Source organism: Crotalus tigris, unplaced genomic scaffold (genome assembly GCF_016545835.1).
Source record: "Crotalus tigris isolate CLP2741 ecotype Arizona unplaced genomic scaffold, ASM1654583v1 scf7180000024337.5909745, whole genome shotgun sequence".
Taxonomy (NCBI): domain Eukaryota; kingdom Metazoa; phylum Chordata; class Lepidosauria; order Squamata; family Viperidae; genus Crotalus; species Crotalus tigris.
In genome coordinates, this window is record NW_024100507.1 from 5,547,674 (window position 1) to 5,564,422 (window position 16,749).

Sequence of the window (16,749 nt, forward strand, 5' to 3'; positions counted from 1 at the left end):
TTCAAATCAATCTGGATTCTTGATAGCAATAGCACTTAAACTTATATACTGCTCCATGGTGCTTTACAGCCCTCTCTTAAGTTATTTCACAGAGTCAGCATATTGCCCCCAATAATCTGGGTCCTGGGTCTTCATTTTACAGACCTTGGAAGGATGGACGGCTGAGTCAACCTTGAGCTGGTGAGGTTCAAATTCCTAGCAGTGAGCTGAATTAGCCTGCAGTACTGCATTCTAACCACTGCGCCACAATGGCTCCTGTATGAGCTGTGATATAACTGTATGGACCAGCCATTGTGGGTTTTTTGGCACCATTTTCTAAAAGTAGCTTGCTCTTATTTTCTTCCTAGGGCTGAGAAAGATTGACTGGTCCAAGGTTAGCCAGCTAAGGTTGGGCTGATATTCACGGTCTCCCAGTTTTTAGCCTGGTGTCTGTAAATGTCCATTTCATGCTTAAATAATATCCAACATTATTGCATATACTGGTAGATGGGGATACCTGAACATTTCCTGATGCTGTGGAATATTTAATCAGAACATGCTAGGCAAGAACCTAATCATTAGGTCTTGAGCACAAGGCTAATTCTAACATATAAAAACTCATAAGAAAATAAGGTCTTCAGGAGGCGGTAACATTGACAATGAAATTACAAGTTATGAACTGCCTTGTCTACCTGGCCTTTACAACTACCGGTAGTAAGTCAGACCATGCATTAAAACAAGATTACTTATTGATTTACAGGTAGTTTTCAGCTTACAACCATTCATTTAGTGACCTTCAAAATTACAGCAGCCACCAAAAAGTGACTTATGACCGGTTTTCACACTTACAACTGTTATAGCAGGGGTCCCCAACCCCCGGTCCGTGGACCAGTACTGGGCCACGGCATGCCAGCAACTGGTCTGCACAAACAAGCAAAGCCCCATCCGTGGGATGCAGGCAGCACAAAACTCTGCACCCTCTGGTCCGCAGGAAAACCTTTCTCCACGGAACTGGTCCCTGGTGCCCAAAAGGTTGGGGGCCTCTGTATTATAGCATCACCATGGTCACATGATCAAAATCCGGATGCTTGGTAACTGGCATATATTTATAATAGGTGTGGTATCCTGGAGTCATGTGACCACCATTTGTAACCTTCCCAGTTGGCTTCCAATAACAGTCAATGGAGGGGGTTCCGGTGGCGCAGCGTTGCCGATGGCGGCTATTTTTTAGCCATCCTTCTGAGACAGCGTTAAAACCGCCGAGGACAGCAGAAATCAGCTGTTCCGCGGTTTAAAACCTCCTTCCTGGGCTAAAGGAAGGAGGGGAGTTCACCCAGAATAGTGGTAGAGCCTCTGAAATCCCCAGAGTTTTTTTTTGGGGTGAAAAGAGTGCTTCCACGGAGTTCAGGGTGTCTCCGCTTCTCAGAAGCCTTTGTTCCTTGTTGTTTGGGACAAAGCAAGACGCCGCTCCCACCTCCGCGATTAAAGAGAACGGGTGAGTTATTTAGAAAGCGGACAGAGCTGATCAGTGGATTTTGTTTTTTGTTTTTAGTTGGACTTTAATTTTAAAGAATTACTTTCATTTTTTTCACTTTTTTTGTAGAGAGGGAAAGTAAAATGGCGATGTGAGGTGTTTTTTTTTTTTGAGTGCTTGAAAGGAAACGGAACAGGCTTTGGTTACTTTATTACTTTTTTTCTTTTTCATTTTTTTTCTTACAATGGCTTTTTGAAGGAGATTGTGGGTTTTAATAGGAGGAGTTACTTTCTCTCTTTTTTGTCTATTTTTTATTTTTATTTTTTGGGATTTTTTCTCGTATTTTTTAAGGAGGAGGAAAGAAGAAATTTTTTTTTAAAATGGCTTCAAAGCGCTAACTAACTTCTACAGTATCTAAGGTGGCTTCTTCTCCGGCGATACTACCAGCGCAACAACCTAAATCCAGATCACCACCACCTTCTCTGTCTGTACAACTACTTATGGTAAAAGACCTTCAAAATGTTATGGGAAATGTTATATGCCAAATTAGAGGAGAAGTGAAGCAGATCTTAGTAGAGAATAACAATATTTTGAGGCAAGATATAGTCCTGGCTCTAAAAGGACTTGCTTCTCTTGTTGAAAAGCTGGATTCTCGTGTTGAAGAAGTAGCAGATAAAGTGGATGTATTGGAGGAAAAATTTGAAGGGATGGAAAAAAAGAGGGAAATTTCACAAGATGAAATTGTTATGTCTCAATATAGAGAGATGGAGTATGCTTTAAGAATCAGAGGTCTGAAGGAAAATATGCAAGAAAACTTGAGAGAGATGGTGGCAAATGACTTTGCTGTGATTTTGGATAGAGAAAAAGAGGAAATATCTGGAGAAATTGAAAAAATATTTAGAGTTAATTCTTGGGTGGCAAAGCAGAGAAATTTGCCAAGAGATGTGGTAATTTACTTTGGGAAAAGATCTCTACGCAATGAAATCACACAAGCTTTTTATAACAAGAGATTTCAGATTGCTGCACAAGATGTAATAATTTTAAAGGAAATCCCATCCAAAATTTTAAGAAGAAGAAAAGAGTTTGCTTTTTTAGCAGATGAACTTAAAAAGAGGCAGATGCCATTTAGATGGGATATCCCGGTTGGAATTGTGGTGAGTCATGCGGGGACACGTTATAGACTTAATACTGTTTTTAAAGCAAGAGAGTTTTATACTTCAGTCCTGGGAGCGCGCTCATCACCACCGATAATGTTAAAAGTTTTGGAGAAGGAGTCAGAACAGCAATCTGAAGAAGTTGTATTGATGAAAGCTGGAAAACAGGCTGAATGGTTTCAACAAGCTGAGATGAAGGAGCAGAGAATGACTTGTGCAGCATATAAACGGTAAAGAATGTAAAGATTTTCCCAAGGACATTGACAGATCACAGTCCTGTGTGGATGGAGCTGGCCACTGAAAAAGAGAAGATCTTGGAGGTTGAATGAAAACTTATTTAGACAAGAAATGAATGTTCAGAAACTTAAAGGGTATTTAAATTTAAATGGTATGGGATGCAAGTAAAGCTTATATGCGTGGGGTTTTGATATGATATGATAGAACCTTTAAAGGAACTTTTTAATGATATATTACAGGGATTAGAGACCCCCCGTTTTGGGGTAGGGCTTTTAAAAAATTATAGACCTATATCTCTTTTGAATGTAAATTATAAAAAATTTTCTAAAATTTTAGCTAATAGACTTATGATTATATTGAATCAAGTAATACATACGGATTAAACAGGTTTTATAACCGGAAGATATATGATATTATTATATTTGGTGGTCATGTAAAGTATAAAAATTTTTTGGATTAAGATATGGTGGAATATTCAAAGAATTTTTAATAGAAGGATAAAATTTACTCCACAATTGTTTTTGTTAAGTATTGTATCTGACATTAACATTACAAAGAAATTGTTGTAATGTTAAACTGAATTACAGCGGCAAGGTTATTGATAGGATAATATTGGAAGAAGGAATTTTTGCCGACTTTGGAGGAATGGTTTTTTTAAAGTTTCTTATTTATCTGAAATGGCAAAAATTTCGGCTTATTTGAAAGATCAAACGCAAAAGAAATATTTATTGGTGTGGAAAAGATGGATAAACTTTATACAGTATAAGTATGATATTAGAAAATATTATTTAGTTTTTGAATAATCTATATTTAAAGTTTAAGACAATGATTAGAAATGTAGACTTGTTTTGTCTTTTTTTTCTTTTTTTTCTTCTTTTTTATATATATTGGAGTTAAAGTATTCTAAAATTTGTTTTTTTGAATGTAATTATATTTGTTTGAATTGTATTCAAGTTTAAATGGTTTTTTTTAAAAAAAAAAATTTTAGTTAACCCTGTATTCAGCTCTGGGAAGAAGGGGGGAGGGTTTGGGGGGGGGCTGGGAGGGAGTGGGTAAGGGATTTTATTGTAAAATTGTAAAAATTTATAATAATAAAAAAAATAACAGTCAATGGAGAAAGCGGATTCACTTATCAACGACATGATTCGCTTAACAATTGCAGTGATTTGCTTAACAACCCTGGCAAAAAATGTCACAAAAAATAGGGGTACAACTCATTTAAGTGTCTTGCTTGGCAATGGAAGTCAAGGACTATCTGTACTTTTTTATAGCTCATCTAACTGAAAAGATTCCACAAGGGTTATAGCAGGTTAACAAGTCAATTTTAATAAAACTAATCATAGGCTGCCGGAGTGGGATAAAACAGCAAACTATGGTTATGTAAATAAGGAAAAGGGGAAATGAATCATAAAGGAGAGGAAAAATGAGGAAAACGTCAGCTGCAATATATTCTCCATTCAATAAGACAATTATTGAATGTTTTGTAACGGGGTCGTTCAAGCTGACCCATAGTTTCATAAATTCATTTAAAGTTGAGAGTTCTACTTTTCTTTTTCTAATTCATTGCCATCTTCCTCTGGCTTGTACTCCAGTTCCTCATTCTCTAAAGGTGAAACTTCACTGTCCCAATAATCTTTACTGTATCTCTCCATCAAATATTCCTCAGGATTAAGGTCATCGTCGTAAGTTTTCCTAGCTTTCTTCCATCTCATTTTCTTTTGGTGTTGCCGGATCTCAGCCAACTGGGTCTCTAGTATTGAAGTCCCTTCCAGTACCTCCTTCTTTTTCATTTTTTTGTATTCCATTATTTGCTTATTTAATGCTTCATGATCAATTCCAAATAGATTTGTGTGGATGGAGGGGTCCACATGGGTATCAGCCACAATGGATCTTTCCTCACTGCAAGAAATGGAGTAAACAATGAAACAAACAGGCCTAGAATATCTGATATTTGCATATACACCTGATTTTTGCTGATTCCCTGCAATTTGTAACACTTGGGGAAGTGTCCCTTACCCTCCCAGAGTTTTTAAGTCATCCCTGTAGTTAAAAGAGGGGATAAAGATAGAAAAACCATGTTATATAATCAGTCTTTCAGCTGCTCAACTGGAAATTTCTATAGTCTTTTTTTTTTAGTAAAAGGCATTTAATAGATACAGGCAGTCCTCCACTTAACAACAGTTCATTTACTACCATTTGAAGTTAACAGCACTGAAAAAAGTGACTTATGACCATTTTTCACACGTATGACCGTTGCAGCATCACGTGATTTACATTCGGATGCTTGACAACTGACTCATATTTATGATGGTTGCCATGTCCTGGGATCATGTGATCACCTTTTGCAACCTTCTGACAAACAAAGTCCATGGGGAAACCAGATTCACTTAACAACCGTGTTAACTAATTTAACAACTGTAGTGATTCACTTAACAAATGTGGCAAGGAAAGTCGTAAAATGGGATAGAACTCACTTAACAAATTTCTCATTTAGCAACATAATTTTTGGCTCAATTGTAGGTTGTAGGTTGAGGACTACCTGTATTAAGGATATTTTTCACTAGCTCAGGATTGCAGTTGCTTTACTAATTTACCTGAAATCATTCTGAGTTAATTCATTTTCTTCTTCTTCTTCAGGCCCCATATCAGCAATTGCCAATAATTTCTCAACCTGTAACAATGTAAAAGGAAAGAAAACGCTGAAATTGTCCAGAAATAAGACTGTTCTATTCACAATCCTAATATAAATAAATTCTAAATCCCATACATTTTGTGTGTTGGCTTCAAGCATAAACCCAATGTTAAAAGGAAGACTTCCACTTATCTTGAAAATTATTTGTGGTCAATGGGACTTTTTTCAAGGCTCTCACAAAGAGATGAAATCTGTATCATTTTATGAAAATAATTGAAAATATTAAGGGTCTTTGGGAAAATTGTGGGACCTCCAGAGGAAGAAATGGTGGACTGAAGATGACTGAGGCAGAATGAAGAGACGGTGAATAGGACGGCTCTTCAATAATTCCTGTCCAGACAAGGCGAAGTATCACCTACAGATGCTCCAGACAGCTGTTCTTCTCAAGGAGAACACAAAATAGCAGTCTTCAGCAGGTTTAGAGTTTTGGGAAATGAGGGAATAGCTCAACTGTAGTTGGTACCTTTAAACATACTATATTTGCATACTTTCTTTTGTAATCATTTTGTAGGAGATGACTGGGCAGGGGCCAAGGGAAGGGTTAAGCGCATCATCAATTTAGAGTCCCTTCACGCTCACAACAGACTCTTATCTATTATCAGTTTGCCTTGATTCTTGTTTAGAGGTAACATGAAATAAACATGTATTCATTTTGGACCTAACCCTGGCTCCCGATTTCTTTTTCTTTTTTTTACAAATTTTATTAAATGTACATTTTAAAAACAAAAATGGACATGATTCAACTTCCCTGGCTTTAACAGTGCTATTAGTATTACCTTATGTTACAGAAAGAAAAACAGAAACTTAAAATACATTCTATAACGGGACAGAGTATAACAAACTGTGCGTATAACATCTGTAAATTTTTTGATAAACCATCTTTCAATCATCAACATTGTATTTACATATCATTCAGTTGTGTCCTAATATAGATACTAATAAGATTTCTTGCACCTATAACAAGCTTTCAGAAATTGCTGCTTTTCAGCTATTAGAAACCTGATTGAGAAGTTTGATAACACCAATCTTTAACGAAAGAAAATTTTTAACTACAGGTTGAAGAACTTTTAAAAAATGGCAGGAATAAACAGCAAAAAGATGGTTCAAACTTTGATTTTAGGAAGTTACAAATGGACTAACAGTGTTCTTTGGAATTAATTACAAAGAATCCTCCTTGTGGGAAAATTCTTTTTTTTTTAAAAAAAAAAACATAAGGTTTTAAAAATTTAACACTAGAGAGTATAAATGTTATAATGAAAGGAGAACACATAAACTTGACTTACAGTTACAAAATAAAGCAAAATATTCTAAATTTTGAACATATTGGAGATTATTTTTGAAAAACAGACTCAGAAGTTAATTTTAATAGTATCAGCAGAAACATCTGCCTCTGACAACATCTGAAAAGACTGAGACTTAAGTTGAAAGTGGATTTTTAAATGCCAGGCTACAATAATGACATGGAAACATCTACTCTGGACATACAAAAGAAATAGGCTGATGTAATAATTACAAGGGATATACAAATACTAAACCAAGAGGATAATTTCCTAATTTAGATTTACAAAAGAGGAAGGTTTATTAGTTTTAAAGAATCTCATGAGAAGGGACAAAGAAAAAATTAAATTCTAGTTTAGAATATTATTTGAAAGGATTAAAGATTAAGATTGTTTGAAGCTAAAGGAACATACAGTTGGTTTATCTGATCTAGCTTTAAATAGATGTGCTGTTGCCTCTGATAATCCTTAATGGACTTTTACTGACACCAGGACTAAAATGACAAAGCGTTATGGATGGCTTTAGGGAAAGAAGAGATCCTTTGTTGTATTTTAAGAGAAAGTGATAAATTACTAAAAAAAATTATACTTGTGATAAAGCGGGAAGTCATTTCTTTATATATTTGTTTTCTTTTTCTTAACTACATTCTTACTTTCTCCTTTTCCTTTTTTCTTTCTTTTCTGTACCTTTTACTCTTTATTCTTCTACATTTAAAAAATGTACTATAATCTTTTGTAATTATAATATTTAATAAAATTACTATTAAAAAAGGAATCTTCGAGGGACTTGAAGATTTTTCTGTAACCGTATGTATAAGTAGCTCTCATTCACATGAGTTCTGTTCCAGCATAAACCCTAGGATTACAAAACTCCAAATAATGAGATCTTGAGCCTTGGGAGGTGGGAGTTAAGTTTTGGAAATTATGGTCACATTCCTCATGCAAGTGCTTCCTCCACTTAGCTCCAACACATAAGAGCCAAGGAGGTGCAGTGGTTCAAGTGCAGTGTTGCATACAAACTCTGCATATAGCCTAGAATTTGATCCTGATGGGGCTCAAGCTTGACTTAGCCTTCCATCATTCCAAGGTCGGTAAAATGAGGACCCAGATTGTTGGGGGCAATATTCAAATAGTGCTTCTACATTGCGCTATAAAGCGCTATGAGGCAGTATATAAGCCTAAATACTATTGCTATTGCTATTCTCCATCAGGTTCCTTAACATAGGTCAGAGCAAGCCTCACTGGGTGACTGTAAAGCAATGTATGACTCTCATGCAGCAGCTGGTCTTGCTACAACCACAGCTTTTTTTGTCATAGAACACCCAGAACGGAATTCCAGCACCTTTTTTGGATGGAACCTTGTAGGATAGGCAAGGTGGGTTGTATGATGTGTGTGAGTTCCGGCACCTTTCCCCCCCCCCCCAAAAAAAGCACTGGCTACAACTATTTGTAACAGGCACCAGGTAGTAATCATGAGCCATGTAGTTCTTTCACAATCTTTTTTTCTCCTAATTATGTTACTCTACCTTTACAAAGCATAAGATAGCTATGTAGTTTTACATACGTATTATACACATAAACATATAATACCTATATAAACTATATATGTAAATAGAAGATTTAGCTATCTTAAGGTTGTATAAAGACAAACCCATTATAACAGTGGTTCTCAACCTTTCTAATGCTACGACCCCATAATATAGTTCCCCATGTTGTGGTGACCCCCAACCACTTATACATCACCGGGTGCCAGAGGCGTGGCCAAAGAAAAGGGGGAAAAAATGGCGGACAGCCTTGTTTGGCGACCCCCGTGAAATGGTCGTTCGATTCCAAATGGGGTCCCGACCCACAGGTTGAGAACCACTGCATTATAAGAAACTAGCCTATTATATAGTAAACTACAATTTTAAAGAAAAGAACTTCAATTAAATTATTCTAAAAATGCAGACATATAGGAAATTTCTTTCTTACCTCTCTTATAGCCTCCTCTTCCCTGTCCCTAACAAATATTACTGAAGGAACATTTACCCGGATACGATATGATATCAGAAGATGTCTAGAAAGAAAAAAATATTCTAACGTCTATATGATTATGTATGAAGACAACCTAAAAGCATTATCTGCAAGCTTCTTTTTGAAAGATGGAGGGAATAGGTTTAAGTTATAAATACACGTAGTACTCAACTTATGCCCATAACTGAGCTTAAAGTTTCTGTCACTAAGCTAGGCAGTTATTGAGTTTTCCCCCTTTTTATTATCTTTTTTTGCCAGAGTTAAGTGAATCACTTCGGTTATTAAGTGAATCATGCAGTCATTAAACGAATCTGTCTTTTCCCACTGACTTTGTTATCAAAAGCCAGCTGGGAAGGTTACAGATGGTGGTCACATGACACCCAGGACAGTGCAACTGTCATAAATACATGTCAGTTGCCAAGCGCCCAAATTTTGATCACCCGATCATGGGGATGCTGAAATGGTCACAAGTGTGAAAAACAGTCATAAGTCACTTTTTTTAGTGCCATTGTAACTTCAAACAGTTACTAAATGAATAGTTGTAAAGTGAAAACTACGTGTGGGCCATTGTTCTGTCACTTCTAGGTGTCAAAATGTGAAGGAGTCCCATTGTATTTTTTTTTATAAGCATCCCCATTCTAAAGGCCAACACCAGCCAATTCTTTAAGGGATATTTGCTTGACCATAGATACACCATATTTTTACCTAATATATGATGCTTTTCTCTGTAGAATTTGCTGAATGTGTTCATCCTTTTCTGCATTGCCGGAACTCTTCCAATATATGCGACATGTTGAAAAATCTGACGTGAGGGAAGCCTAAGAAATTTAAAATACTAAATTTAAAATACTAAATTTAAAATACTAAATTTTCATATTGGAGAGGAGCACTACAAACAATTCTATTACAAATCTGCATAAGTGATGGAGATTGCTATTAAAAACAGTGCTATTAGATCAGACATGTCAAACACAAGGCCCGGGGGTCAGATGCAGCCCGCGAAGTGGTTTCATGCGGCCCACAAAGCCATCCTGGAAACAGTGAGAGAATGGCCCCCACTACCTTGGCCCTGGCCCAGGTTGGCCGGGAGCCAATGTACAATTTTGTGGTGGCCATCTATGCTGAAACGCATTCAGTCTTAGCTCCACAAGGCCATCTAGAAACAGCGAGGAACCAGCCCCTGCTGGGTCGGCCCCGCCCCCTGGCTGCATGCTGGGGAGGTGTCACCCTTTGTGAGGAATGAAGAAATGGGCCATGCCTTGGCGCTTGCCCCGGTCCCACCCTCTTCTGCCAGAGACCCTCAGATCTGTCCCACTCCTGCCCAGGCCCCCACAGGCACCCTTGACGCGAACGATGTAGAGCTGGCCATGCCCACCCAGTAGGCCACACCCACTCCATCCACTCCCACCCAGTAGGCTGCACCCACCCTGGCCACACCCACCCGGCACCCAAGGGCAACTGCAATGCTGATGCGGCCCTCAATGAAATTTGAAACCCCTGTATTAGATCAATGATTGGCGGTGGAAAGAAGATATATTTCTACTTCACAAACATTCAAGAGGGAATTATTACCCAAGAAAGAAAAAGAATATAAATTGAAGGATAATTGTTCCACAAGAAAATGGAAGAAGCTATCAGTTATATATAAATACAGTTTTCCCAAGAAGTACAACTTCCATTTTAAAGTAGGGAGGTTCCAATATTGCAGATACAATTGAGTTTAATCTTAATTCTGCTGAAAACCAATCGGAATTACACTATTATTGAGGTGTTGAAGAAATCTAGATGTCAATACATTTCTACATATTTCATGGGATATATAGAAATGAAATAGCTACACTTATAAACATTTGAACATACCCCAACTCTCCAATGACAAAAGCAAGTTATCCATACACTTGGATATTAAATCAGAGAAAGTCAATGTATACTTAATATAACACAGTAGCAGGAAAGCAAAATGTCCCACCACTGAGAAGCACGAAATATCAAATATTAAAAACTAACAAAAACAAGGAAGATAGCAGAGATGCTGGGAACTCTCTATAAAAGAGCAAAAAATTTTCCTCTTCCCTATTGGAAAAGAATGGTTGGGAAGTGGATCTTCCAAAGAAACAAAATCCTGAAGAGTTTAGGGTTAAACACCAATGTAAAGAGAAGTACAGGTAGTCCTCAACTTATGACCACAACTGAGCCCAAAATTTCTTAGTGCTTAGTGAAACAGTTGTTAAGTGAGTTTTGCCCCACTTTACAACCTTTCTTGTAATAGCTGTTAAATGAATCACTGCAGTTGTTAATTTAGTTGCATGGTTGTTAAGTGAATCTGGCTTCCCCATTGACTTTGCTTGTCAGAAGGTTGCAAAAGGGGATCACATGACCCCAGGACACTGCAAGCGTCATAAATATGAATCAGTTGCCAAAGAACTGAATTTTGCTCGTGAGGATGCTGCAATGGTCAGAAGTGTAAAAAATGATCATAAGTCACTTTTTTCAGTGCTGTTGTAAGTTTGAAATGGTCACTATATGAACTGTTGTAGATTGAGAACTACCTGTAATAGCCTCTTTCAAGGTGATACCATTCGTGTAATAAGGATTTTTTGAATCCTTTGCGTACAGCAGCAGTTCTCAACCTAAGGGTCACGACCCCATTTGGGGTCGATCGACTATTTCACGGGGGTCGCCAAGCAAGGCTGTCCGCCATTTTTTCCCCCTTTTCCAGCGGGTGCCTTACCTCCCTTGGGCTGGGCCAGCTGGTGGCCCAGCCGATGGTCGGCCTGCTCCGTCTCTGCTGCTTGCCAGCTATGACTTGGCCGGCACAGGGGGCAGCACCACGCATGGGCAGCGCTCCCGGGCAGGGAAAGTCCTCGACTTACAACCAGTTGAGTAGTCCTCAACTTACGACTGATTTAGTCCTCGACTTACAACCAATTTAATCCTCGACTTACGACCGGTTGGGGGTCGCGACATTAAAAAGGTTGAGAACCACGGGCCTACAGCCATTACTAATATGTTAAGCCCTCCTGCTAGAAGATCACGAATAATGGTACATCTGTGTTTACAGAGCTTCTTTTCCATAACTTCCAGCTGGGTAGGACTGCAAACTAAATGTAATAGCATAAGCAGGTCTGATATAAAATGGCATTATCAATTTATAACAGAGGTGGAGAATGATGGCCCTTCTATGTCTTATAGACTTCAACTCCCAGAATTCCCAAAGATGCTTTTCCACGAGGCAACTGGATTTTCTTTCTCTCCAAGAAGCTTCTTCAGTTCTGACTGGATGTGGAGAATGGAAAGATTTATACTCCTGCAGACAGCTGTTCATTTGCATTCTTTTAGCGAGTTGTTAAAGCTACCTGGAGGTTTCTCTGTGTCTTCAGGGTCCCATTGGATGAGTCAGTAGTCCGTCTGCATTTAAAAGACAAATGCCACTCTTTCAAAGACAGCAAAGTCCACATTTTGGACAGAGAGGACCACTGGTTTGAAAGAGGGGTCAAAGAGGCCATCTATGTCAAAACTGACAGCCCTCTCTCAACAGAGGGGGAAGAATATGACATCATCTATCTCCAGTCTACAGCACAGTCCTTTCAGCAGTTCCAAAAAGGTTTCACACCCATTTGCACTACTCAGGTGACCCTTAAGACACAGAGAAGCCTCCAGGTAGCTTTAACGACTCGCTAAAAGAATGCAAATGAACAGCTGTCTGCAGGAGTATAAATCTTTCCATTCCCCACCATCCAGTCAGAGTTGAAGAAGGGATGAGAAGCGAAACGTCTTCACAGGAAAACAAGAAAGTCCAGTTGCCTCATGGAAAAGCATCTTTGGGATAACTATGACCTGGATGACTGAGAATCTCCATAAACTCCCAGAATTCTTGAGCCACCTCTGATTTATAATATAGTAAAACTGTTCTTGATACCATGACAATCCAATGCAATAAAGAAAGGCAATAAACCATATGCAATACATGTAGAACAGTTCTTAATGCAATCCAATGCAATAAATCACAGCAACATCTGCACAGTTTCCTGAACGCAATTACAAAATCAGATGTTTCTGCTTTTGACACACAATTAAATGATTTTGCCGGACTGATATGATTTGTACTTGCCTTAAACACTTCCACACTGAGATTATAAAGTTCTTGGCCAACTAGAGGGGTGTTCAGTAGGTCCCTCACAGCTTGAAAAAACAGAACGTCCAAAGTTTTCTTACGAATGCTATCTTGTTTCCTAACCTTTGGAGGTGACAGCTTTAAAACATCTGTCAAGCTGGATGATTTGTGCAGCTTTAAAAAAAAAGAAATTGCAGAAAACAAATAATTTTAGCATTAGGTATAACTGTTTAGAGAGCAGTGCATTTCTTTAAGGATCCAGTAGAACCGCCATTGTTTTTCTGCTTTTCGTTACTCTTATTTTCCTATACTTTTAATACCAACTTGGTATGAATAATAATTAAGTGGAAACAGCAATTCCTACCATTTTATAGAAACTGAAATGAAAACTGGAAACAAAGAGGTGAATTTCAATTACATCTCATAATTATATCGCTGAATTTAGACTTCAATGATTACATATATATATAATAATCACATTTCATTATATTTTAACTTTTAAAAGGAACTGCCTACCATATGGGGAGGTCAAGCATAATATTAAACAATAGTTCCAACTATATATGTTTATCATATGTCTCTTCATATATCACATTTTCTTAAATATATGTAGTTTATCGAGGTGACATATTTCTTCTATGTAACCAGATTATGAACAAGACTTTTCAGCATAGCTATTTCAAATACCTACTGTATATTCTTAAATTTTGCTATTTTTATATACATATTCTATATAAACATTTGAGTCCTTTTTACAATATCTGTAAATAACAACCCAATGCTGCTATTTAGGTGTTAACATGGCTTTATTCTATTCCTACACCACTCTCTGATGAAAACTGTGAATGACAAAATATAATAGCATAACAATTATTTACTTATTTCTAATTCAGTATGAAATACAAGTTCAGTGAAAGCACAAGTAGCTGCTACTGCTTTATGCAACTTGAACCCCCTCCCAAGAAAGCCACATGATCTAGTACAATTATCATAATATAGGAGTTATACAAAATTTATGAAATATGTTGATTAAGACATTGCCTTTAGATTAAGGCATTTTTTGTTCTTACCATTTCAGATCCAAGTGTAGGATTAGAATACCAAAACTTCTTCCTTTAAAGATTAAGAAAAAAATAACTTTTATGCTTTAATAACTATAAAATATATTTTCCTGTGTTACTTTATTTTGCAAAATCCACTAAATAATTTAAAAAGTGATCACAACTCACTCATTAGTTATACTTTTTGTTCATGAAGAAACATGACATGCTTCCCCATTAAAATCATAATTTACTATTGCCCCTTATAGCAGTTTTTCAACTTGGACAGCTTTAAAATGTGTGTATTTGAACTCCCAAAATTCTCAGCTTGCATGCACTTTCACACATCTTAAAGTTGGCAAGGTTGAGAAATACATCCTTACTGGAACATAGTAAATATTGAATAACTAAAGGTTCATATCACACACGAGTAAAAGTCAAATCAGCAAATGAAGATGGCCATTCAGAGTTCCAAAATGTATGAGCTTAGACTCAGTATTTTACAATAACCTATGTCACAACAGACTAACTTAAATACAGGCTTATTCATAACAGTTAAACATTCAATAAAGCATTTATTATTGTCAGATAATAGTATTTAAAAGCATTGTATGAACTCTGTACAAGCAGGTATTGTCCTAATCAGTGTAACATGCTTACTTGAAATGAGTCAAGTGAATCACTGAAGCTGCCTTCTAAAACCAAGCAAAGTATGACTTTGTAAGGCTGACACTTAAGTATCTTTAACTCGGAACTAGTTTCGTTTCGTGTACCTAAGTACAGCTTGCTTCTGAGTATATAAGGCAGGGGTCTCCAACCTTGACAACTTTAAGACTTGTGGACTTCAACTCCCAGGATTCCTCAGCTGGCTGAGGAATTCTGGGAGTTGAAGTCCACAAGTCTTAAAATTGCCAAGGTTGGGGACCTCTGATATAAGGGATAGAGTTGCAAGTGCAACGCCTATTTTACTCTATTATTTCTGAGAACGATGGGGGGGGGGGGTCGGACGTTCCCGAAAAATGGGATCAAGCTTGTGTTAACAAGAAAAAAAATCAGGAGGGGTGTAATTTAGAAGGAAAAATTGCGATCAAGTGATCTCGGTTAGGAGAGCGACCCTGCCTATCACGCAGCTCAGGATGAGCGAGGCCCTGAAAAGATGAAAGAAGCAAACGTCTCCTATCCACGAAGCCATTATCGCTCCGTAATTCAGCATCCGCTGAATTTGTCGGGGACAAATGGAGGGGATCCACTCACTTTTTTTTAACGAGGAACTTTCTGAGCAAATCATTAGGGGATCGGCAGAGTCGTCTGGTACAGTGCAGAGCCCGAGAACAGCCGGGGCAGGTGATCGCGGACGGGCCTCCCAAAGCGGGAAGCAACCAAGGCAGACTCGCCTGTTTTCTTACGGAGGTGACAGCGGCGGTGACAGCCACCCTCAAGCCATTTCGAACGTTCCACATTGGAACCCAGAGTTCTAGAACGCTTGGGAAGGCGGGCCGAGGCGCGCTTCCTCCGGATGCGCACTCACTACACTCGCCTGTGAGAGAGATCCTCCTACAGCGCCCCCAGCGACTAGGAAGGACTTCTTGGGGACATGAGCTTCGATAAAGTCACCTCGTTTACGGTGACCCATTTGGTAGCTTTACTGTCCGCTTGTTCTCAAGGAGTTAAGGCAGCTTGGCTTGCTTTATTTTGGATCGGGCACAGTCAACCAGTTCAGACTGGATCTGGTATTTGTATCCATCTATTGCAGTGTTTCTCAACCTTGACGATTTTAAGGCATGTGGACTTCAACTCCCAGAATTCCACAGCCAGCATTGCTGGCTGTGGAATTCTGGGAGTTGAAGTCCACATGCCTTAAAATCGTCAAGGTTGAGAAACACTGATCTATCGAGTCCTTCCCAAGGACGTGGGAGAGACAGATGTGGACATTGAATAGGGATCGTTGCAAGATGTCAACTGATCTGAGTAAAGCTGTCTTTTGCTATTGACTGATGGTAAATTTGTCGATGCTGATGGTATTCAATGGTGCCCCAATTGTTTTGGGATTGCACTTAAGGCACCTATTACTGTGGTCCACTGCACACTCAGCCAGATGTTCAGACTGGATTTTGGCATTTTAGTCCACCTAGTGAATCCTTCCCAAGGACTTGGGATAATATAATTATTATTATTTCTCCATAACAACAACCTTGCGAAGTAGAATGGGCTGAGAGTGACTGGGCCAAAGTCATTCAAGGAGATTCCATAGCTTAGAAGAGAATCAAATGTGGGTCTCTCCGGACCTAGTCTGATATTACACTATGCTGATGTATGTATTTATTATTTTTCTGATTCTATTATGGGACATGTTTTCCTATTGCCCAAACTAAAAAAAAAATAGCAGCTCCCATAATCTGTAACTCCAGCTACATCTGAGAGTTACTGCTCTACTATGAACTTGTAAATTTCACCTCAATAATATTTTACAGGATTAAAAATCCAGGAGTTCTTCAGTAACATAAAAGTATTTGCAATGATAGACACTACAAAAATTGAACATGTAGGATAACAAACTATATGTTCCCAAATCTCACAAGTATGGTATATGCACTCCTAAACACATCAATTATCTCAAAGTTTTTCTATTAGAATATATATTTATGCATACATAATAGCCTTATTTCATAACTGAAATAGTTACAGTATTTGGGAATATGTCCTGTTAATTTTAATGAAATTTAATCTTCATTAAGTCAGCTGCTATTTTCAACATAACAGCTTATCCCA

At 37.9% G+C, this 16,749-nt stretch overlaps 1 protein-coding gene across 1 annotated transcript; it reads right to left on the reverse strand.

The window, feature by feature from the left end:
- Positions 1-4,144: 4,144 nt before the first annotated feature.
- RBFA (ribosome binding factor A) lies at positions 4,145-15,562 on the reverse strand. Its single transcript, XM_039325387.1, has 7 exons — positions 15,235-15,562; positions 14,011-14,053; positions 12,938-13,114; positions 9,532-9,644; positions 8,785-8,869; positions 5,439-5,515; positions 4,145-4,743 (listed from the first exon to the last, which is right to left on the reverse strand). The coding sequence occupies exons 1-7, from the start codon at positions 15,438-15,440 to the stop codon at positions 4,386-4,388; spliced, it is 1,059 nt and encodes a 352-aa protein (XP_039181321.1). The 5' UTR covers positions 15,441-15,562; the 3' UTR covers positions 4,145-4,385.
- Positions 15,563-16,749: the final 1,187 nt, after the last annotated feature.